We start from the raw sequence: 17,958 nt of genomic DNA on the forward strand, positions 1-17,958 counted from the left end.
AATTTTTGTTGCTGTTGTTGTTACAGTATTCTCCAAATATTGCTCTTGAGGCTTACGTAATAAAGGCTGCTGGGTTCACTGGGATGACGTGCACTGTATTTCAGAAAGTGGCTACATCAGACCGTACAGGACTCAGTGATTATGGCAGAAGAGATCCAGATGGAAATCTAGATAAGCAACTAAGTTTTAAGTGCAATGTTTCAAATACGCTGTCAAGTCTGGCTTTAAAGGTTGGATATTCACTGTTTATCCCACTGTTATCTTTGTAATGATATAATAAATATGAATCACTTGGAAAGCAATTTCTAATATTAAAGTAGCATTCTTATGCAATCCAGAATGACTGTGACAAAGGATAATTAAAATGAGAAGGAGTAATGTAGCTTGATTTTGGAATAATTTCTTAACGGACGCACTTCTTAATGAATAGGTGTGGTTTTCCTTTTTAAAACATGTTAAGTGGAAAGATTCTGTGTTTCAAAAGTAGGGAAACTGAAATTCTCCCTAGGTCATAGTAGTTATTACCTCTTATTTTGCTGTATTTTCTCCTTCATTACATATTAAATTACATATCAATCAACATACAGTGTTAATTCAACTAGAAAATGGTACATGTGCATGGACTTGAAAGGGTCACTTTATTAATATGTGTATTTTAGGCATGTGTATTCATTTTAGGTGTGTACGTGCCCACACAAATGCACATCTGTGTATCAGAATGATAGAATGGCTTGCACACTAATTTGCTTTTACACTTAATGTGCTTGAACATCACTGCAGGATCCATGTATAAAATAATGGTGTAATTCTGTACAATTTACAGGCATGCTCCCTTACCATAGTTTATGTACAATGTAACAAAGCCTTATTGGGTAGAGTGCTTCATTTTCTATGACAGTGATGTGCAGTTACAGGAAATTGTGCTTTGCTGTATGTATGTGTTCTCACCTGGCCTTGGTTACTGCTTCTAGTTGCCAGAAGTGTGGAAATTGTTGTAACAAGTTGCTGATTTCCATTTCAACTTTACCAGCTGCAACAATTAAGGCAATTACAGAGTCTTAGCACTTCTCCTTCCTTTTTAAGAGAGGGATAAGACTTTCAATAGATTCGGGCCTTCTACTGTGGATTATTTGGAAGTGCTGTCAAATAAATTTGTTGCAGTGCTTTCATTTCTGACAGTGTTCAGGTGGAGGAGTTGTTTGTAAAGAAAATTTCACTTTGTCTTTAAAACTTTTACAATCTCTTTATTTCTAGAATACAATCATAGAGGCTTCTATCCAGCTGCCAGCTTCTCTTTTCACCCAGAAGCAAAAAAGAGAAATCAGACCAGCAGATGAGTCTGTCTACAAGCTTCAGCTTATTGCATTTCGCAATGGAAAGCTTTTTCCAGCAACAGGAAATTCAACAAACCTTGCTGATGATGGGAAACGTCGTACAGTTGTGACACCAGTCATTCTCACCAAGATAGGTTTGTTTTTTATATTACATTTTTATGATCTTTGAGACACTTTTGATGACTTATTTGCATCAAGTTTGTGCGTGTCTAAAAAATGAGAGATTTTTTTTTAGCACTTGGCCAGCTGAGAAATTTATGTTCAACTGCATTTATTTTGTCATAGACGGTTTGAACCCAGCCAGTCACCATGTTCCTATAAATGTGACACTAAGGCGTATTGCACATGGAGCAGATGCTGTTGCAGCTCAGTGGGACTTTGATCTACTGAATGGACAAGGAGGGTGGAAGTCTGATGGCTGTCGCATTCTTCTGTCTGATGAAAACATTACTACCATTCAGTGCTACTCCCTCAGCAACTATGCAGTTTTAATGGTATGATACTTAACATTACATGTTCTTTCTGGAACTTAAAAGTATTGGAACCACAACTGTTCTTTGTTCTTGCATTAAAGTAAGCATTCCCTTGTTCCTTTATTAAGAAAACAAGGCATAGAAATCTTCAGTTGCTGCTTCTGTAAATATAAGTTTTCATTCAAGGTGAGGTTTAAGAAAACTGTCAAAGTGGGATTAACTGCTGAGTATTTGAAATAAAAATAACTTTTAGGCAGAAAGTACTATACTATAGGAAAGAAATCATGCTAATGAGCTTTAATCATATGTGCTTTTATGAACTTTAATAATGGCAGCTGAAAATAAAGAGCAAGTAATATTGGAGAAGTTGTTATTGTCTGCTGGATAAAATTTATTAACATTATTAATGCTTCCCAGGTTGTTGGGTTGGCTTTTTGTGTGCTTTTTTGTTGTTGTTTTTGTTATAGTCCATAATTTGTAGCTGTTTTGTTACAAATAAGCTACTCGCTTCCTAATATGTAGGTCCGTTACCAAAAGAAATTAGTTGAAAAGGTGAACAAATAAATAATTACTACCTAAAATAAAACATTTTAAATGTTGTTTAAAACAGCATTATCTCAACTTGAATAGGTAACAGGTTCTAAAATATAATGGTAGCTGCTTAAAAAGGGAGAGAGGTGCCTTCATTCCCTGCTGTTCACTTAGGAAGTAGGACTTCTTCTTTGTTCCCAGAGCTCTTCAGTTTGGAATTTGGCCTGGGAAGCTTCCAGTTTATGGCCAGCAGCTGTTGACCGGCTCTGTCATCAGTGTGTATAAGATGTGATGCCATAAAAGTGGTAAACTAGTAAGAAACAGGGTGAAATTGTAAAAGCTTTAAGAAAGCATTATGCTAACTTGCTGAATTTGTTGTCTTTAGAACTGAATTAAACTTCATCTGTAGGTATAGTATACGTTCAGAGAGAAGTTCTGCTTAAAGTTGGTCATGTTTCTGCCATCTGGAGGAAGAAAAATGAAGGACATACTTAATCTGCAGCTGTAAATGACTTTCTAAATTTATATATGGCACAATTGCATCAGTATCTACGTATATTGTGAGACATGTAGAAAACTGCTGACAATCAGAAGTCAAAAAAGAGTATGAGGCAGCTTTCATCCTTCTCTGCTAATGTCTGTCGTTGTGTGTGCTCAGAACTCCTTAAATATTATCTAATGTTCAAAGCATTAGACAGTAGAGACGAGAGGAGAGGATAGGTGAAAGAAGGAAGACCAAATCTTATTTGTTAAGCTGTTCCTTGCACATAGTATAAAATACTGCAGAACCTCTGGCTCTCTAAGTAGCTGCTGAAGATGCTTTTCATAATGCCTGTGTATTATTTAACTGAAAACTTAAAAAGGCCACAATAGCCTATTTTCTTAATAGACTCTCTTAGTGGTACATAAGCCTGGATTCAGATCAGTGGCTTATAAGAAGTTTTTGGATTTCTGTTTTAGAAGTTTGGTTTTTAATTCTAGAGCTATCATTAACAAATACATCAAATACATAAACAGGAGTGGCAGCCAGGGGTCTGAAAGCAGTATTCATCATCTTGGCTGCATGACTTCTGGCTAATAACCTGAGTTATTTAATTATTTATTCTTCTATACCTATTTAAAATAAAAGCAGATGTACTTGTATATCTGTATACGTTTCAGAACATAATGTAAATTCCTTTCTGATAAGGGAGCTGTATTTGAGTGCCTGGTTTTTTAATCTGGTGATCTAGAAAGATAGAGCTATAAAAATCTGTATGTGTTTTGAAATGATTTGAACTACTGCTTAATAATAGAACAGATAACTAGGAGACTCATCAGAACTCTCATTAGTGTGTATGTATAGATATACTTCTCATCCTGCAGTGGAGAGGAAAGTAAAAGCAGTGCTTCTGGAGAAGAAACCCGGTGCTGCTAGGCTGTAAACACCCTAGTGTTCTTAATGTCATCTCTTCTGTTGTTTTATTGACATTTTATAAACAAATTTTTATTTATGATCAGTTTAGCTCAGAAATAACATTTGCTTCCTCACTCCTTTTTAGTAGATATGATGAAAAATTGACAGTGCGGTCAGAGTTCCATTGATGTAGTGGGCATTGGGTCCAGCTGAATTTTCTCAAACACTTTAGAAATTCATTTTAAATTTTGTGATTTTGTAGCTTTTGCTCTCTAAACTTATAATAAATGGTAGGTGGCATCATGCTACCTGTCACCAGCTTGGAAGCAGTGACTGGAGTTCTCCTAAGATTTTTGTTCTCAATTGTGTAACAGTACCTTCGCTCATACTTGTCACTGCAGTGTGGTCCTAAGGATCTCCAGGTGAGTACTGGCGGGACCATGGGCAGCGTTAGGTTCTGATACCACTGGCTGCCTGAGTTGTAATGTTTTATGATCTTTTCCAGAGCGTTTTCTTCCAAGTGCTGAAAAAAAAAAAACAAATATAAAAAAATCAAACAGCAGTTTGATCAAATTTGTATCGAGGTTGGTGAGTTACTTAGCAATAACAAATTTATATTCTGACAAAAGAATTGAAGGAGTAGTGAATATACTGCTAACTCTAATTTAATGTTAATTGTTGATTCAAGAACTCTTCTCCTGCCCATGAAATCAGATTACTCATCTAAACCTTAAAAATAGAATGTATATCACTGTGATTTTTCTCCAAAGCAAGCTGAAGCTTCTTCCTAATGTTCTCTGTTTTTTGTGAAGGCTGAATTTGTTCTCCTTTCCCTCAGCAGGCATTTGAAATTTGCACAACTCTTGAAGTTTGAGTGACTCACCATTTGTAGCTAGAAGATATGTTTCTGTGTATGGTCTATTCCAGAAAGGAAAAAATAGACATGTTTGCCTAATACCAGTGAAAAAGCAGTTCATTCTGTGTCAGAAGACTGAACTATTTTTCAAATTTGTTACCATTAGGGAAACAATCCTACTAAATTGTTTCAACTTGAGCTGAAACCTACCTACTACATAGAATTCTCTTTTTTAGCTTCATAATAAGAAATCCATTGCCTCTCAGTCTTCTCTGTTCAGCTCCAGAAAGTTTGACTTTGTCATCTTCGTACTATCCCAGTCGATAGCTCAATATAATGATGAGATTTCTTATTAGAATAACTAGTCCAATATAATAATATTGATTTTTTGACCCATCTTTCTTCTCAGAGATCCAGCCTTTTCAGCCTCCATTGTATGCTTCACCTGTTGCACCATCCTGTGTGTGTCTGTCTTGTGCTAGGAGGCTTCCAGCTGAGTACAGTTCTACACAGGTGGCTGCAGAGGGGAATGGCTTCTATTCACCTGTGTGTCATTTTCACTGGTACAGTGAAGTGTGGCCTTGTCAGCAGCATACACTACAGCCCTTGTTTTCACGTTCTGTCTACCAGCACCCCCAGGTTCTTCTTTCCTTGCTTTCTATTCAGTCCAGCACCTAGCCCATACTGTTGCATTCATGGGAGTTATTTCATCCCAGATGCAGAACGTTCAGCTATTCCTTTGATGAAGTTCATGACGTTTCCCAGCCCTCTTCTCTCTGTCCTTAATATCCTCCAGCCTGCTGATCTGCTCCCCCACTTCAGCATCATCTGCAAACTTGCTCAGGGTGGTTTCTCTTAAATTGTCCCAGTTATTGTAGGTGCTAATCTTCACTGGAACACAGTGTTATTCTACACACTATACAAACTTAGATACATTTTAAAAATAATAAAATTGCTTTTGTCAGAACCGCTAACTTGTCTCTGTATTCCTACATACATGACATTTAAGCGTGCTTTAAAGTATGACTGTGTTTATAACATTCAGCCAGAACAGGAGGTATTTGTGAGCTACCTTAACTAACTGGGGGAGACAGTGGGGACATAGCATTTTATCTGTAGGGTTCCTGTTAATTTTGTGTGTATATATTTATATATTTTTTTCCTCTGTCATTGCTACAGAATAAGGAGATGGACTAACGTTACTTCTGGTTTTGTTGTCAGGACTTGACAGAAGCTGAATTATATACACAGCCAGCTGATCTTTTGCATCCAGTAATTTATGCCACTGCAATGGTTTTGCTAATGTGCCTCTTGATGATCATAGTCAGCTATATATACCATCACAGGTATGAATAAAATTAAAGACTAAACTGCTTTCTTAGTGCTTACAACAACCTTTTCTTTCTGTTTTGAACGTGACATAGTGATCTGTATCCATGTTTTCCTATAAAATTTGTTGATGCAAACAAACTGTTAAGGAAGTAGCTATTTCATCTATTCTTTTTGGTGTGATAATCTATGTCTTGTAACTTAGGGTTTCTTTAATCATTCTCATTTCCTTTGTGGTGATGGAAATGACCACTCTCAAAAACGACAGAGAAATTAAACAATGTTCTACTTTTTACATTTGTGTTGACATGAAAGCTTGGATCCTGACATTCTTTTGATTCAAGGCCAAAATAGTTGTATTAAACTGGTTAATAGGAGGGCGTGTTAATTTCTTGTAATGAAGTCCAGAGCTTGTTTGATTGCAAAATGCATGGTAGTCAAACAGTCATTAACAGTAATTACATCTCATTTAACATGACTGTATATTTCGTTTCTGAAAGATGATAATGCAGCTGTGCTCTGTTTTTATGTTGTCTAACTTTTTTTTTTTTTTTTTTTTTTTTTTAAGTCTGATCAGGATCAGTGTGAAAAGCTGGCATATGCTGGTTAACCTGAGTTTTCACATTTTCCTGACGTGTGTGATGTTCATTGGAGGCGTAACTCAGACCAGGAATGCCAGCATTTGCCAAGCAGTAAGTAAACACAGAAGCAAAAGAAAATAAGTTGAAATTATTTCCAGAAAATAATGTTAAGATTTTAACTCTCCCATTATTTTGCTAGGGAAAGTGAAACTTTAAATATGAAAACTTAATATTTTGAGGTTTATTTATTATAGCAGTGAACATTTTGGAATTGTGCTTAATGTCTTTTGAAAAAGTCAGGTACATTTAATACCACTATATTCATATACACCCCTTTGCCTCCTACAGACCAGCAGTACTGTATAGGCATTTTCATCAGAATGCTAAATTTAGGCGAAGAATCACATTTTTCTACCTTAAAGATAAGAATCTGTTATTTGAAAACTGGAAAAATACTTCATAAGAGCAGCAGATCTTTTTAGCCAGAAATACTATCACAGTGGTTGTTTTACCTTATCTTCTATTTTCAAGACTTACAGCTCTCTGTAACAGTTCTGTAATAAGTATGTGACATTTACAGACCATATAAAAACTGCTTTCTGCAGATAGAAACATAATTATTTTTAGTGCCTCAGGATAACTTAAAAGGAGGAAATGAGAAGTGTTTGAAGTGAAAGACCTGTGCTTTCTCTAAACAAACAGCTTTTATCAGGTCTTCTCTTTTGTGATGATTGTTCTTGTGAGATTGAGCCATCTATCATTCCGTTGCCATGTTTCAGTTACGCAGTTGCTTCTTTGGAACAATGTCAGTGGAAATTTTTTGAAGTGTTTTATTTTCCTCCAGTGACTCCTAAAAGTTTCTAATCCTTTACTGTAATGCTCCCTAGTGCTTTTGTTCAAATTTGCAATTATTAGATTGAGAGTTGAAAACATTGTAGCAAACTGTCTTTTCTTGAACTGAAATTTTGGAAATTCAGGTTTTATGCCAATTATACAGTAGATGATGATTTTGTAGCTTGGTAAGCTATAAATGCTTAGGGGTTTATTTTTATTTTTTAAGGTTGGGATAATTCTCCATTATTCCACTCTTGCAACAGTACTGTGGCTGGGAGTGACATCTCGTAATATTTACAAGCAAGTAACCAAAAAAGCAAAAAGATGTCAAGATACTGATGAGCCACCACCTCCACCCAGACCAATGCTGAGGTGAGCCTGTTGTTTGAACAATGCCAGATCACCATGCTTATGTTCTGACTGGAAATTGTAAAGTCAATAGCATTTTTTTCCAAGCGCCATTCAAGCCTCTTCCAGACTTCTCTGTTTCCGGGAGTTGGTAGTGAGGATGAGGTGAAGGATGCTTGATCTTATGTTACTGTTTCAGCAATGCATCTGAGGTTTTGACTGTGGCTTTAGGTTGGAACACTTTCCTTTAAATTGTCATAGGGAAATGACTGGGGAGAACTGTTACCAGAAAATTAACAAAGACTTGCATTTAAGTATGGTTTAATACATTTTTCCAAAAATGTCATTATCAAATAAAAGTAGTGTTCTTTGTAAAGTGTTCCTCTTTGGAATATTTGTTTCTGAAATCACTGAAATGGGGCAAACTTTTAATTTGTAAAATTTCCCCTATGAAGTACTTCTAATGGTAAACATTAATGTAATTTATACACATAGCTCACTGAGCCTCCAGATATTAATTAAAAACTGCTAAGCTCGAATTCTCCACAAGGTGGCAGACATTGATTAACTTTGATTAGTTACACAGGCAAGTGTTTTGAAAGCTTAGTTTTGAAATACAGAAGCATGAACCATTTTTCTAAGTATCAGCTAAAATGTGCAGTACAATGTACAAACATATAGAATTACAGTGTATGTGAGCCAGAAGGTTAGTATTGGTACCACTGAGCATTCCCATTGCATTATTTAATTTTGTCCATTATATTAAGAAAAAGAGTCTTCCATTTATTGTAGGGTATCATGTCAATGCCCATGCAATATTGAATGGGCATTTTAACATCTGTTGCAATTTTTTTTCCCCATCCGCTATTACTATATGCCATTCTTTCTCTGGAAAATTTTCTAGTAAAATTACCAGCCTCACAGACGTAGCTCTATGTAAACACAAACATACACCTCTTCAGATTTGGACCCTCATCAATAGCTCTGAAGAGAAGTACAAGAACAGGGCGAACATACGTTATGTATTCTTGGATTCTTGTCTGCAGATCAGGATTTCCTGACTCAACGTGTGATATTTTTGCTCAGCAGCTGTGAAAGAATTTTTCTTCACTCAATTGCCTATTATATTTGTGCTCAAAACAAGCCTCCCCAGTTGTAGCAGAGGGCAAGGACTTCTGAGCAGGAGTTTCTTGTTTGTATGGAACCAGTCATTGGTTATTTTCAGTCTTCCTGTTTCTTGAGTGGAAAGAGGCAAAACAACCAATTCAGAATTTGTCTGCGTGCTACTTAGATTCTTCTTCTCACCTGCCTTTTCAGGTTAACAAAGGATATTTTAAAGTGGACAAATTAAAACCCCAGTAGATGTATATGAGAAATGAGAAGAAAACTGTATATCCATATACAAATTATTCTGCTTTGCATTCTTTGTGTTTACAAAAAGTTCACTTTGCAGTTGGTAGGTAGACAGTATGCATACACAATGATCTTCAGTTCCTGGGGGTACCTTTTGAGAAATGGATTTTATATCCATTAATCATCCTTCCCACTAGCACAGATAAGCTTTGTTTTGTGTTTTGTTCATTGCATGTAAGATATTATTGTTGATGATGACCTCTGTTCTTTGTGTTAGTGCATGCAGCTTTGTCACAGGTCATAAACAATATAAAAAAGATTTCTGAAATCAATTCAGTGTGGGTTTTTTTGGGTAGAGGGTAGAGAGGAGTTCAAGGCTGATTGTAAATAAACATGATCCTTCAGTACAGCAGACTGAACTACAATATGCAAACAATCCATGTTACTTCACTGCCCCACTAATAATAGCTTGTCTTGTGTAGAACCAAGTTAAACTGGCTGTTTGTTTGAATAGTGGTAGACGTTTGAGGCAGTGATTTAGTAATTTGTAATGATAGATAAGTGGAGTAAGGTCTGCCACAACCATCTGTTTTGTCTGTCTTCCTCCTGTTAACTGTATTTTGACAGTTTATAAACAAGTGACAAAACGTGATCCTTCTTGGCCTGGCAGTTGAGTAATATATTTAGTCTACCTGAACCTCCAAGGAAGACTTTAGTTCATTTTAGACTGTTTTGTTTTATGTTAAGACAAAATAGTTTGTAATGCAATGGGCAAATTCAAGACTGCAGGAATGAATATTTGTTGTTGACAAAACAAACTACCCATGTAACTACCCATGTATATACCACAAAAATAGTTTTCAGTGCATGTTGATCTGAATTTGATCTGAGTTTTGACAGGATTAACATGAAGTGCTGTTCTTAGTGGCATTGATTGGAATGATTGTTTGCAGTTATTGATCTGCCACTAAGTAATTCAAGATGAATTCATGACAATTGGAATTAAAAGTTAAAGCTAGATCCTCTAACATTATATGCCCTCATTCTTACGAAAGCATGCATTTTGCATTAACGCTGCCAGAGGGAAGCAAGAGATGTATACTACAACTTCAGTCCTTTTAAAACAAAACAAATGGCCAGTTCTTGTGGCTGATCTTCAGAAAAGTGTCCATATTAAACAAATTCGTCTTAATTCATTTTCAAGAACTATTTCCTTCTAAGTGTATATATTCTTTTGTAGTAATTTATAACTTCTGACTGCCAGCTATTGCATCTCCCTTCTAACTTTATGTACCTTGAATGCTTAGTGCCTCAGAGGGAAGTTAGAAGTTGAAGGAGGAGTGGATTTGCATTGGGAGAGCAAAACTGTGGTGTAGAAGAGTTTAAAAAAAAAAAAAAAAAAAAGTTTTGCTGGAGCACAAACACAACTCATCTGATTTTTTTCTTAAAAAGATGAAATATTTCTAGAATCCTGGAAAGCTCTTTCTCTTTTCCTCTAGGGTTACTGAATAAAATATTGCCTTTAAACAATCACTGATATATTAGTTTTACTTTTTAGGTTCTACCTTATTGGTGGAGGAATCCCTGTCATAGTTTGTGGAATAACAGCAGCAGCAAACATCCGAAATTATGGCAGCAGACCTAATGCACCTTAGTAAGTACCGTATAACTGACAGTTCTGTTATAAGCTTTCAGTCTTGCTTTTCTGAATATTCTTTGTGATTTGAATGCTTCAGAAAATGTAATGCAGCCAAGATCATTTCAAGGTACCATTTTGAACCAATGGAAGTATAAGACACTTATGAAAACGTGTTTGTCTTGACTTTTTATGTTCTTTTTTTTTTTTTTTTTTTCCAGTTGCTGGATGGCTTGGGAACCTAGCTTAGGAGCATTTTATGGACCAGCTAGCTTTATAATTTTCATAAACTGCATGTATTTTCTCAGCATATTCATACAACTAAAACGGCACCCTGAACGTAAATATGAGCTTAAGGAACCAGCTGAGGAACAGCAGCGTCTGGCTACCAACGAACACGGGGAACTGACTCATCAAGATTCCTTGTCAGTGTCATTAGTGTCCACATCTGCATTAGAGAATGAGCACAGCTTTCAAGCACAGCTTATGGGAGTGAGCCTTACTTTGCTTTTGTACATTGCTCTGTGGATTTTTGGAGCTCTGTCCGTTTCCCTGTATTATCCTATGGACCTGATTTTTAGCTGTTTTTTTGGGGCAACTTGTTTAAGCCTCAGCGCCTTTCTTATGGTGCATCACTGTGTTAACAGGGAAGATGTCAGGCATGCATGGATAACAACTTGCTGCCCTGGAAGGAGTACATATTCTGTGCAAGTGAATGTTCAGCCATCCAGTTCCAGTGGAACCAACGGGGAGACCCCAAAGTGCACCAACAGTAGTGCAGAATCTTCATGCACGAATAAAAGTGCATCAAGCCTAAAAAATTCTTCTCAAGGTTGTAAACTAACTAATTTACAAGCTGCGGCAGCTCAGTGCCACTCTACTTCTCTACCATTAAACACAGGGCCTCAGCTTGATAACAGTCTCACTGAACATTCGGTGGATAACGATATCAAAATGCACGTAGCTCCATTAGAGGTACAGTTTCGGACAAATGGGCACCTAAGTCGGCATCACAAGAACAGAAGCAAGGGGCACCGTGCTAGCAGGCTTGCAGTATTGAGGGAATATGCGTACGATGTTCCTACAAGTGTTGAAGGAAGTGTGCAAAATGGTGTACCTAAAAGCCGACCAAGCAACAGTGAAGGACATTCAAGGAGCAGGAGAGCCTATTTGGCGTACCGGGAACGTCAGTACAACCAGTCCCAACAAGATAGCAGTGATGCTTGCAGTACGCTTCCAAAAAGCAGCAGAAATACTGAAAAAACAATAGCTGCCAACAACAAAAAAGATATACTGAGGAAACCAATAGTGGTTGAACTTGAAAACCAGCAAAAATCTTATGGCCTAAATTTAGCCATTCAGAACGGACCTCTTAAAAGCAGTGGACAGGATGGACCCTTGCTCACTGCAGACAGTACTGGTAATATTAGAACTGGGTTATGGAAACATGAGACTACTGTGTAGCGTTATCGTTCAGTGGACAAATCCATATGAACTGTGATTACACATTCCTTAAAGCTATTAAACGCTTCTAAAGACTGTTTACAAATTGTAGGTACTGTATGCAGGGATGGAACAGAGATAATCTGCCAAGCAAAAGATTGTATGCATTATTATCTTTATTCTTCCTACAAGGATGAACTTTTGTGATTTGTGTTTTGGGATTTTTTTTTTTTAATTTTTTTTTCTTTTGAAGCATCAGTCTCCACAGAACTGTAGAATCACCAAACTGTCAGGGTTCGTAGGGACCTCTGGAGATCAGCAAGTCTAGCCTACTGCTATAGCAGGTTCCCTACAGTAGGTTACAAGTAGGTTAGAGGAACAGTTCCTTCCGTGTGAAACTAAGTTATTCCCACGTATCTAGGGAAGCAATATATTTCCACTTCTCTTAGCAGATGGATGTGAAAGATGTCTAATAAAAAAATAATGAATTTGACTAGTGCCTACAGTACAGATAGGGTATTTAGGATGGAAAAGAGTGACAGGGAAAAGGAACGAAAACACCACAGGCTTCAAATATAAAAGATATAAAGCCTTTTAAATTAGGTTCAGAAAACTTTAATAGTTGTTACATATGTATTTTTCCAAAGTGATGACTTTTGCATGTACTTTGTATGCAGTAGGAGTCTGATGCATTAAAAAAAAATCAGTACAGGCACAAAGAGAAACAGAATGGATAAAACTTTGCAAGTTTCTCTTTTTGTTGGTTTTTTTTTGTTTGTTTGTTTGTTTTTTGCAAGTTTGCTTAACAAACTAACTCTATTTAATTAAATTCTGACACATCCATATCAAACGCTTATAATCCTCATTCTGTCTGTAGTAAAAGAATAGCTGATGAACTAAAAGGGTCAAATTTGCTCCATTAGCAGTAGAAAAGGTTTCTCCAGACTGGGCCAAATTAGCACAGCAATCACTGCTTTGGATAGAGTGCTGATGTCTTCTGTCTCTGTATCCTCTTACCAGTGACTCGATTATTACTGCATTTTTCAGCCTTTGCCTTCCTTCCTCTTTCTTTTGCCTCTCCTGCATTGCAGGAGAGAAGCCTTTTCTTCATCCCTTCTCCAAGAGACACCTTGGGCCTCCTTTTGAAATTCCCCACAAGGCTGAGCATGTTTACAGTTCATCCCATCTAGATTGGAGCCCGGAACCTGAAGTTGACACTGCCAGGGGTGTCTCAGTTGGCCAACCAAGGGCTTCGTGGAGGGTCTCTCTACCCCTCTTTCTGTCTGGTGGCTGAGTGTAATGGGAAGGAGCAAAGGAGGGGCACGTGAGGCTGCTGATGTCACTGGGGGAGCAGCCAGCTTCATCTTGCTGAGCGATGCAAAACACAACTTTGTACATTTTTATTTTTGACGTGTAACTCTGAAGATGTGTCCACAATGCATTTCAAATTTGTATTTAAAAGTGTAATAAATGGTATTTTCCCCAGCAGCAGTTTTGCCTTCATTTGTTGGTTTTTTAATGAAATATTATTGCATTTAACGTCATCGTGATTTTACTTCATGTCTGAAAAACTGTGACAGTTTCAGTCAAAAGAAATATTTGGTGTTTGAAATAGACAATACAAATAGTTCAGTTAATTGCATCAATTCTAGAGTTTGTTTGAAACGAAGTTATATTCTATAGAGCTTTGTTGGTTTTTAAAAGCAACTTGTACAGTCTTTCACAATAAAGTGTAGTTTGAAAATTAAAATCATGTAGTTGCACTGCAATTCCATTTAAATTAGAATTTATCTACAACATTAGTCAAACTATTTTATTTGAAATGCAATATAATGATTTTTTTCAGTTATGATTATAGTTTACTTAAATTGCTGATTTAGCAATACAAACAGGATCATATTTTGTGTCATCTTAATGCTGTGACAAATGTGAGTTTGTAGGTCATGGTTGGGGGTTTTACTTGTTCCTTTAACTGTTACCCAGTTTTCTGGAACCCTTTGTATTTAATAGCAAAAAAGTGCTTATACATGTCTCTGGGCTGCCTGCATTTGTCTGCTGTCCCCAGTTCAAACTCCTCTCTTGTGCATTTTACTGTTCAGCATACTCTCTGAATACAGGACTGGCTCTGACATTCTCACTACTCAGAGGAGGTGTTTTACAATGCAAGGATCATCCAGGTACATTTAGTTATTGCTTGCAAGCTCTACTGCACCTCCCTACCATTTGGTTTGGTAGCCTGAACTGATCTTGTATACAAACAACACTTGAAGGACAGTTTTACTAGGATTTGGGTGGAATTCTTGCTTCTTCTGAGTAGTTTCTGTCCATGAATTGTCAAAGTGATGCTTTGAGGAGTGCATAACTGAGTTTAATTGCTGGGCTGTTTCACTGGCTGAGAGTTAGTTAGCTTTTAGTTTGTAACCAACCTCAGAACTGCCCCGTGTGTAGATGTGCATTTATATGTATCTCCAGAAAAATTGAATTTGAACTGAATGTCCAAATACATTTAAAATATGTACATTTTAAGCTATTGGACAAGCTTGTTAAACTTCTTTAGACAACTCACTGCTTTACTGGGGAGGAAGGGGAGCAACGGCAGCTGTTTGAGGTGCTGTTGAAGCTTGTATTAGCTGATGGCTCCCCTTGGTGCCAAAAATACATTTTCAACTATGAAGTCAAAATCCAGGTGGCTTGATCATAATTCCATGCTGAGTGTTGCAATTAGGGCCAGTGTAATCATTGGGGTTCCTTATTTAGGTTATAGCCCAGACCTTGCATCTCTGCAGGTTAATGAAGCATATGTGCTGTTTTTCATAGCTACAAATATCTATACTAAGGCAAATAAGTCAAGTTACTTTGTGCTTTATTGAAAATTCTGTGTGTGTGTATATAGATATGAACAAGGTATGAATGGCTTAAGGTAAAAACAAATGCCTTTCAGAAGCAGCTTGTCCTTGGCTTTTAGCATCTTTTCCATAAGTTTGTGTGGAAATATTTACTCAGTCTGTCTTGAAGCTGCCTTCAGTTTTAATCCTGTATGTAATACTTCATAGCTTCAAAGCTTGGCTTAAATGTTGATGAACTGAGAAATAAACTGTGCTAAGTAGGCAGTAATGGAAGCAGATGCACAGCCTTGATACTTCTAGACTACGTGCTTCTCTTGTGTTTCACATGAAGAATGTTAAATAAAGGAATTTATGTAACTAAAAGAAGAGGAAGACAGGTTATTAAGCTGTGAAAAAGCACAGTTATTAAGTGTAAGGAAATTGGAAACAAAATTTTCAAGGTTCCTCATCTTCTTTTCTAATAGATTGTAAAACAAGCTTATTTTCAGAGGTTTTTAATTAAACCTAATGTAAAACCCTTTGGATCGCTCCAGTGGAACAAGAAAAGCACCATAGACATTTATTTTGCTTGTTGAAGCTAGACAAAAAGGAAGTAGTTGAACAATCATTCAATGATCAGATACGTAAAGGGGAGTAGATAATACTGAAGTGAGAAAAATCTCTTTTAAGACTGCTTTGCTTGCTGCAGAAAAGGTTGGAGGCTGCAGTAGTTGGTGATAGGAATTATAATAAAAGAGTAAGTTTGTCCTCAAATGATAGACAAAAAATGCTTTGTAAAGCTGGTGGCATGGCTTTGGAGGCAGAGGGCAATGAGCATGTCACAGCTTTTGGCTCTAATAGAGGTTCAGTAGTGATACCAAGGGTGGAGATTCAGGCAGAAAAAAAGTTGTGTTAATAAGGAATTGATTTTAATAAGAGATGTACATGAGAAATCATCTGTTTCATGGTCAAATTGACAGCTCTCAGGTTCTGAGAGCTAAATCAGGTAGCTTTATGGCTTATAGGAGAAATGACACCAGCATATGTAGGATAGTACATCCACCTGGTCAGAGTGCTGTTAAATGTATTATCAGGGAAACGTGTTAAAAAGAAAGTACTTAGACTTTAAAATGTGCTTAATTACATAGGCATCTTTTGAAGAAAGCATTTATAAGGAAAAAAATAAATTTTTGTAAGGGAACTTCTTGTTTTCCATGCAAGCAAGCATTGCATCAGTGTATGATTAAGATATGAAGGTACAAATATTTTCCCTTTTATTGAAAAAAGAGCTTTCTGTATTACTGTTTTGCTCATGGGTGATGTGTAAAGATGGTTTAGCAGAATGTGTTAAATGTTAATTACTGGCTTTAAATTTCTGTAGGTTAGAAAATATGTCAGCTTTTGAAAGGAAGGCATTTCACTTTTATGTTAAGTACTTGAGTAGTTCCACATTAACACAGTGCTGCTTGCTGTAGCTCTGATTTGTATGTTGCATTGCTGCTCTTTCACATCCCTTAAGCAAACTGAAGGATCAGTGGATTTTTATTGTTGGATGGGCATTTTTTTGCTTACAGTTTATAGAACTCAGTGTTTGTTTGTCTGTTTCTGAATCTTAATCAGTGGCTACCTGTGAGAAATTGTCCTTATACTTCAAAACTCACATACAGTGCATGAAGGAAGCTTGCAATGTAAGCAACATTGTGAATGTTTAATCCCCGCTTTCCAAAACTGAAGGACCTGTTGTAGTGTGGGGATTTTTTTTTTAATTGGTTGCATTTGGTTTATACCTTCTCAGTTCCAGGGTTGTGCAGGGACATCTGGGGAGATGGAGGAGGATGTGAAGGGGTGGTGGCTATGAATATAAAATGTTTTCTGTGGAAGACTTAACTTTTGAAAGTGATGAGGTTAGCAAATCCAGAAGTATGAGAAGTTTTTGTTACTGGAATACAAAGCCACCAACACCCCCTCTATACAGGCAGACCCCAAATGGCAGTAGCTGCGGTCCTGAAGCCCAGAGGTGAGGAAATCAGCCTAACACTGCCATACCTGGTGTTTACTAACCTGGCAACTTACTAAAGCCCCTGCAAAACTGGCACTGCTGGCCAGGCTTCTCTGCTGACTGCTGCTGTGCCTTACCAATATGTTATACACAAAACCCTGAGTGAGTGGAGAATGTCCATGTGTCAATAGAGCAGCTGTAAGGTCAGGGCCAAGATGGGGCTTTCCAGTTTCTTCAAGTGTGCTTTATTGGCTGTTGAGCACATGAATGTTGTGGCTTCAGTTTAAAAACGAAAATTTCTGTCACTTCAGCAACCTGCAATGAGGATGAAAATTGAAAATTATGCAAAATAAAACCTCCAAATATACAATTTATATGTACAAATGAAGTGGCTGAACTAAGTGTTTTAGTTGAATTCAGCAGAGCCACCTTCTAAATATTGCATTCTCTGAGTGCAATAGATGGGGCAAGCCTTAAGATCAACAAGATCAAATTGTGAAGAAATTTTGTAGTCTGTGTTAGCTGGAGCTTCTTGAAAATTTGCAGTTAAGTGTTGACAGTAGCAGAAGATTAATACACCTTCTTCAGTGGGGCATCTCTTACAAGAAAAGTAGCCTCAAATCCAATAGCAGTAAAGTCCTGGCTCTCTTTAATTTTTATTTTATTTTTTCATACAGTGAGCATCAGATGCAGAGGAAGATTTTTGGGCTTCCCTGCTTTCATCCATTAGGAGGAGCTTAAGGAGCCATGTGCAAAGCAATACCTCTGCCTGCAGCCCGGTAAGGACAATGCTGGCAACATTCACTGCTTTATTTCACACATTTCTGTGGGCTTTCAGTGACAGCAGCAGGTCTCTGGGCTATGAAGGCAACTGAAAAACAGGAGCTGTTATGGTAGATATGCTGTTTTTGAAGAGGAAATAATCCAACCAAAAGTACTGGCAAATGTTTGTTCCTTAAGGTACAGCCTTTATTTTGCAGAAGCTTACTAGTGGAAAAAAATATCTGACCAACAATTATG

The 17,958-nt window shown here is 37.0% G+C and overlaps 1 protein-coding gene across 1 annotated transcript in view; it reads left to right on the top strand.

The window, feature by feature from the left end:
- The window catches only part of ADGRA3 (adhesion G protein-coupled receptor A3), a 55,281-nt gene extending 41,679 nt beyond the window's left edge, over positions 1-13,602 (top strand). The window contains exons 12-19 of the mRNA XM_042871721.1: positions 27-230; positions 1,255-1,468; positions 1,620-1,828; positions 5,812-5,936; positions 6,488-6,611; positions 7,561-7,706; positions 10,594-10,689; positions 10,893-13,602. Of these exons, the coding sequence (XP_042727655.1) occupies positions 27-230; positions 1,255-1,468; positions 1,620-1,828; positions 5,812-5,936; positions 6,488-6,611; positions 7,561-7,706; positions 10,594-10,689; positions 10,893-12,135 (2,361 nt within the window). The 3' untranslated portion in view covers positions 12,136-13,602. The remainder of the gene's footprint in view (positions 1-26; positions 231-1,254; positions 1,469-1,619; positions 1,829-5,811; positions 5,937-6,487; positions 6,612-7,560; positions 7,707-10,593; positions 10,690-10,892) is intronic.
- The last annotated feature ends 4,356 nt before the right edge of the window (positions 13,603-17,958 follow it).

This window comes from Lagopus leucura, unplaced genomic scaffold (assembly GCF_019238085.1).
Source record: "Lagopus leucura isolate 7727_CA_CO unplaced genomic scaffold, USGS_WTPT01 Super-Scaffold_100004, whole genome shotgun sequence".
NCBI classification, from domain to species: Eukaryota; Metazoa; Chordata; class Aves; order Galliformes; family Phasianidae; genus Lagopus; species Lagopus leucura.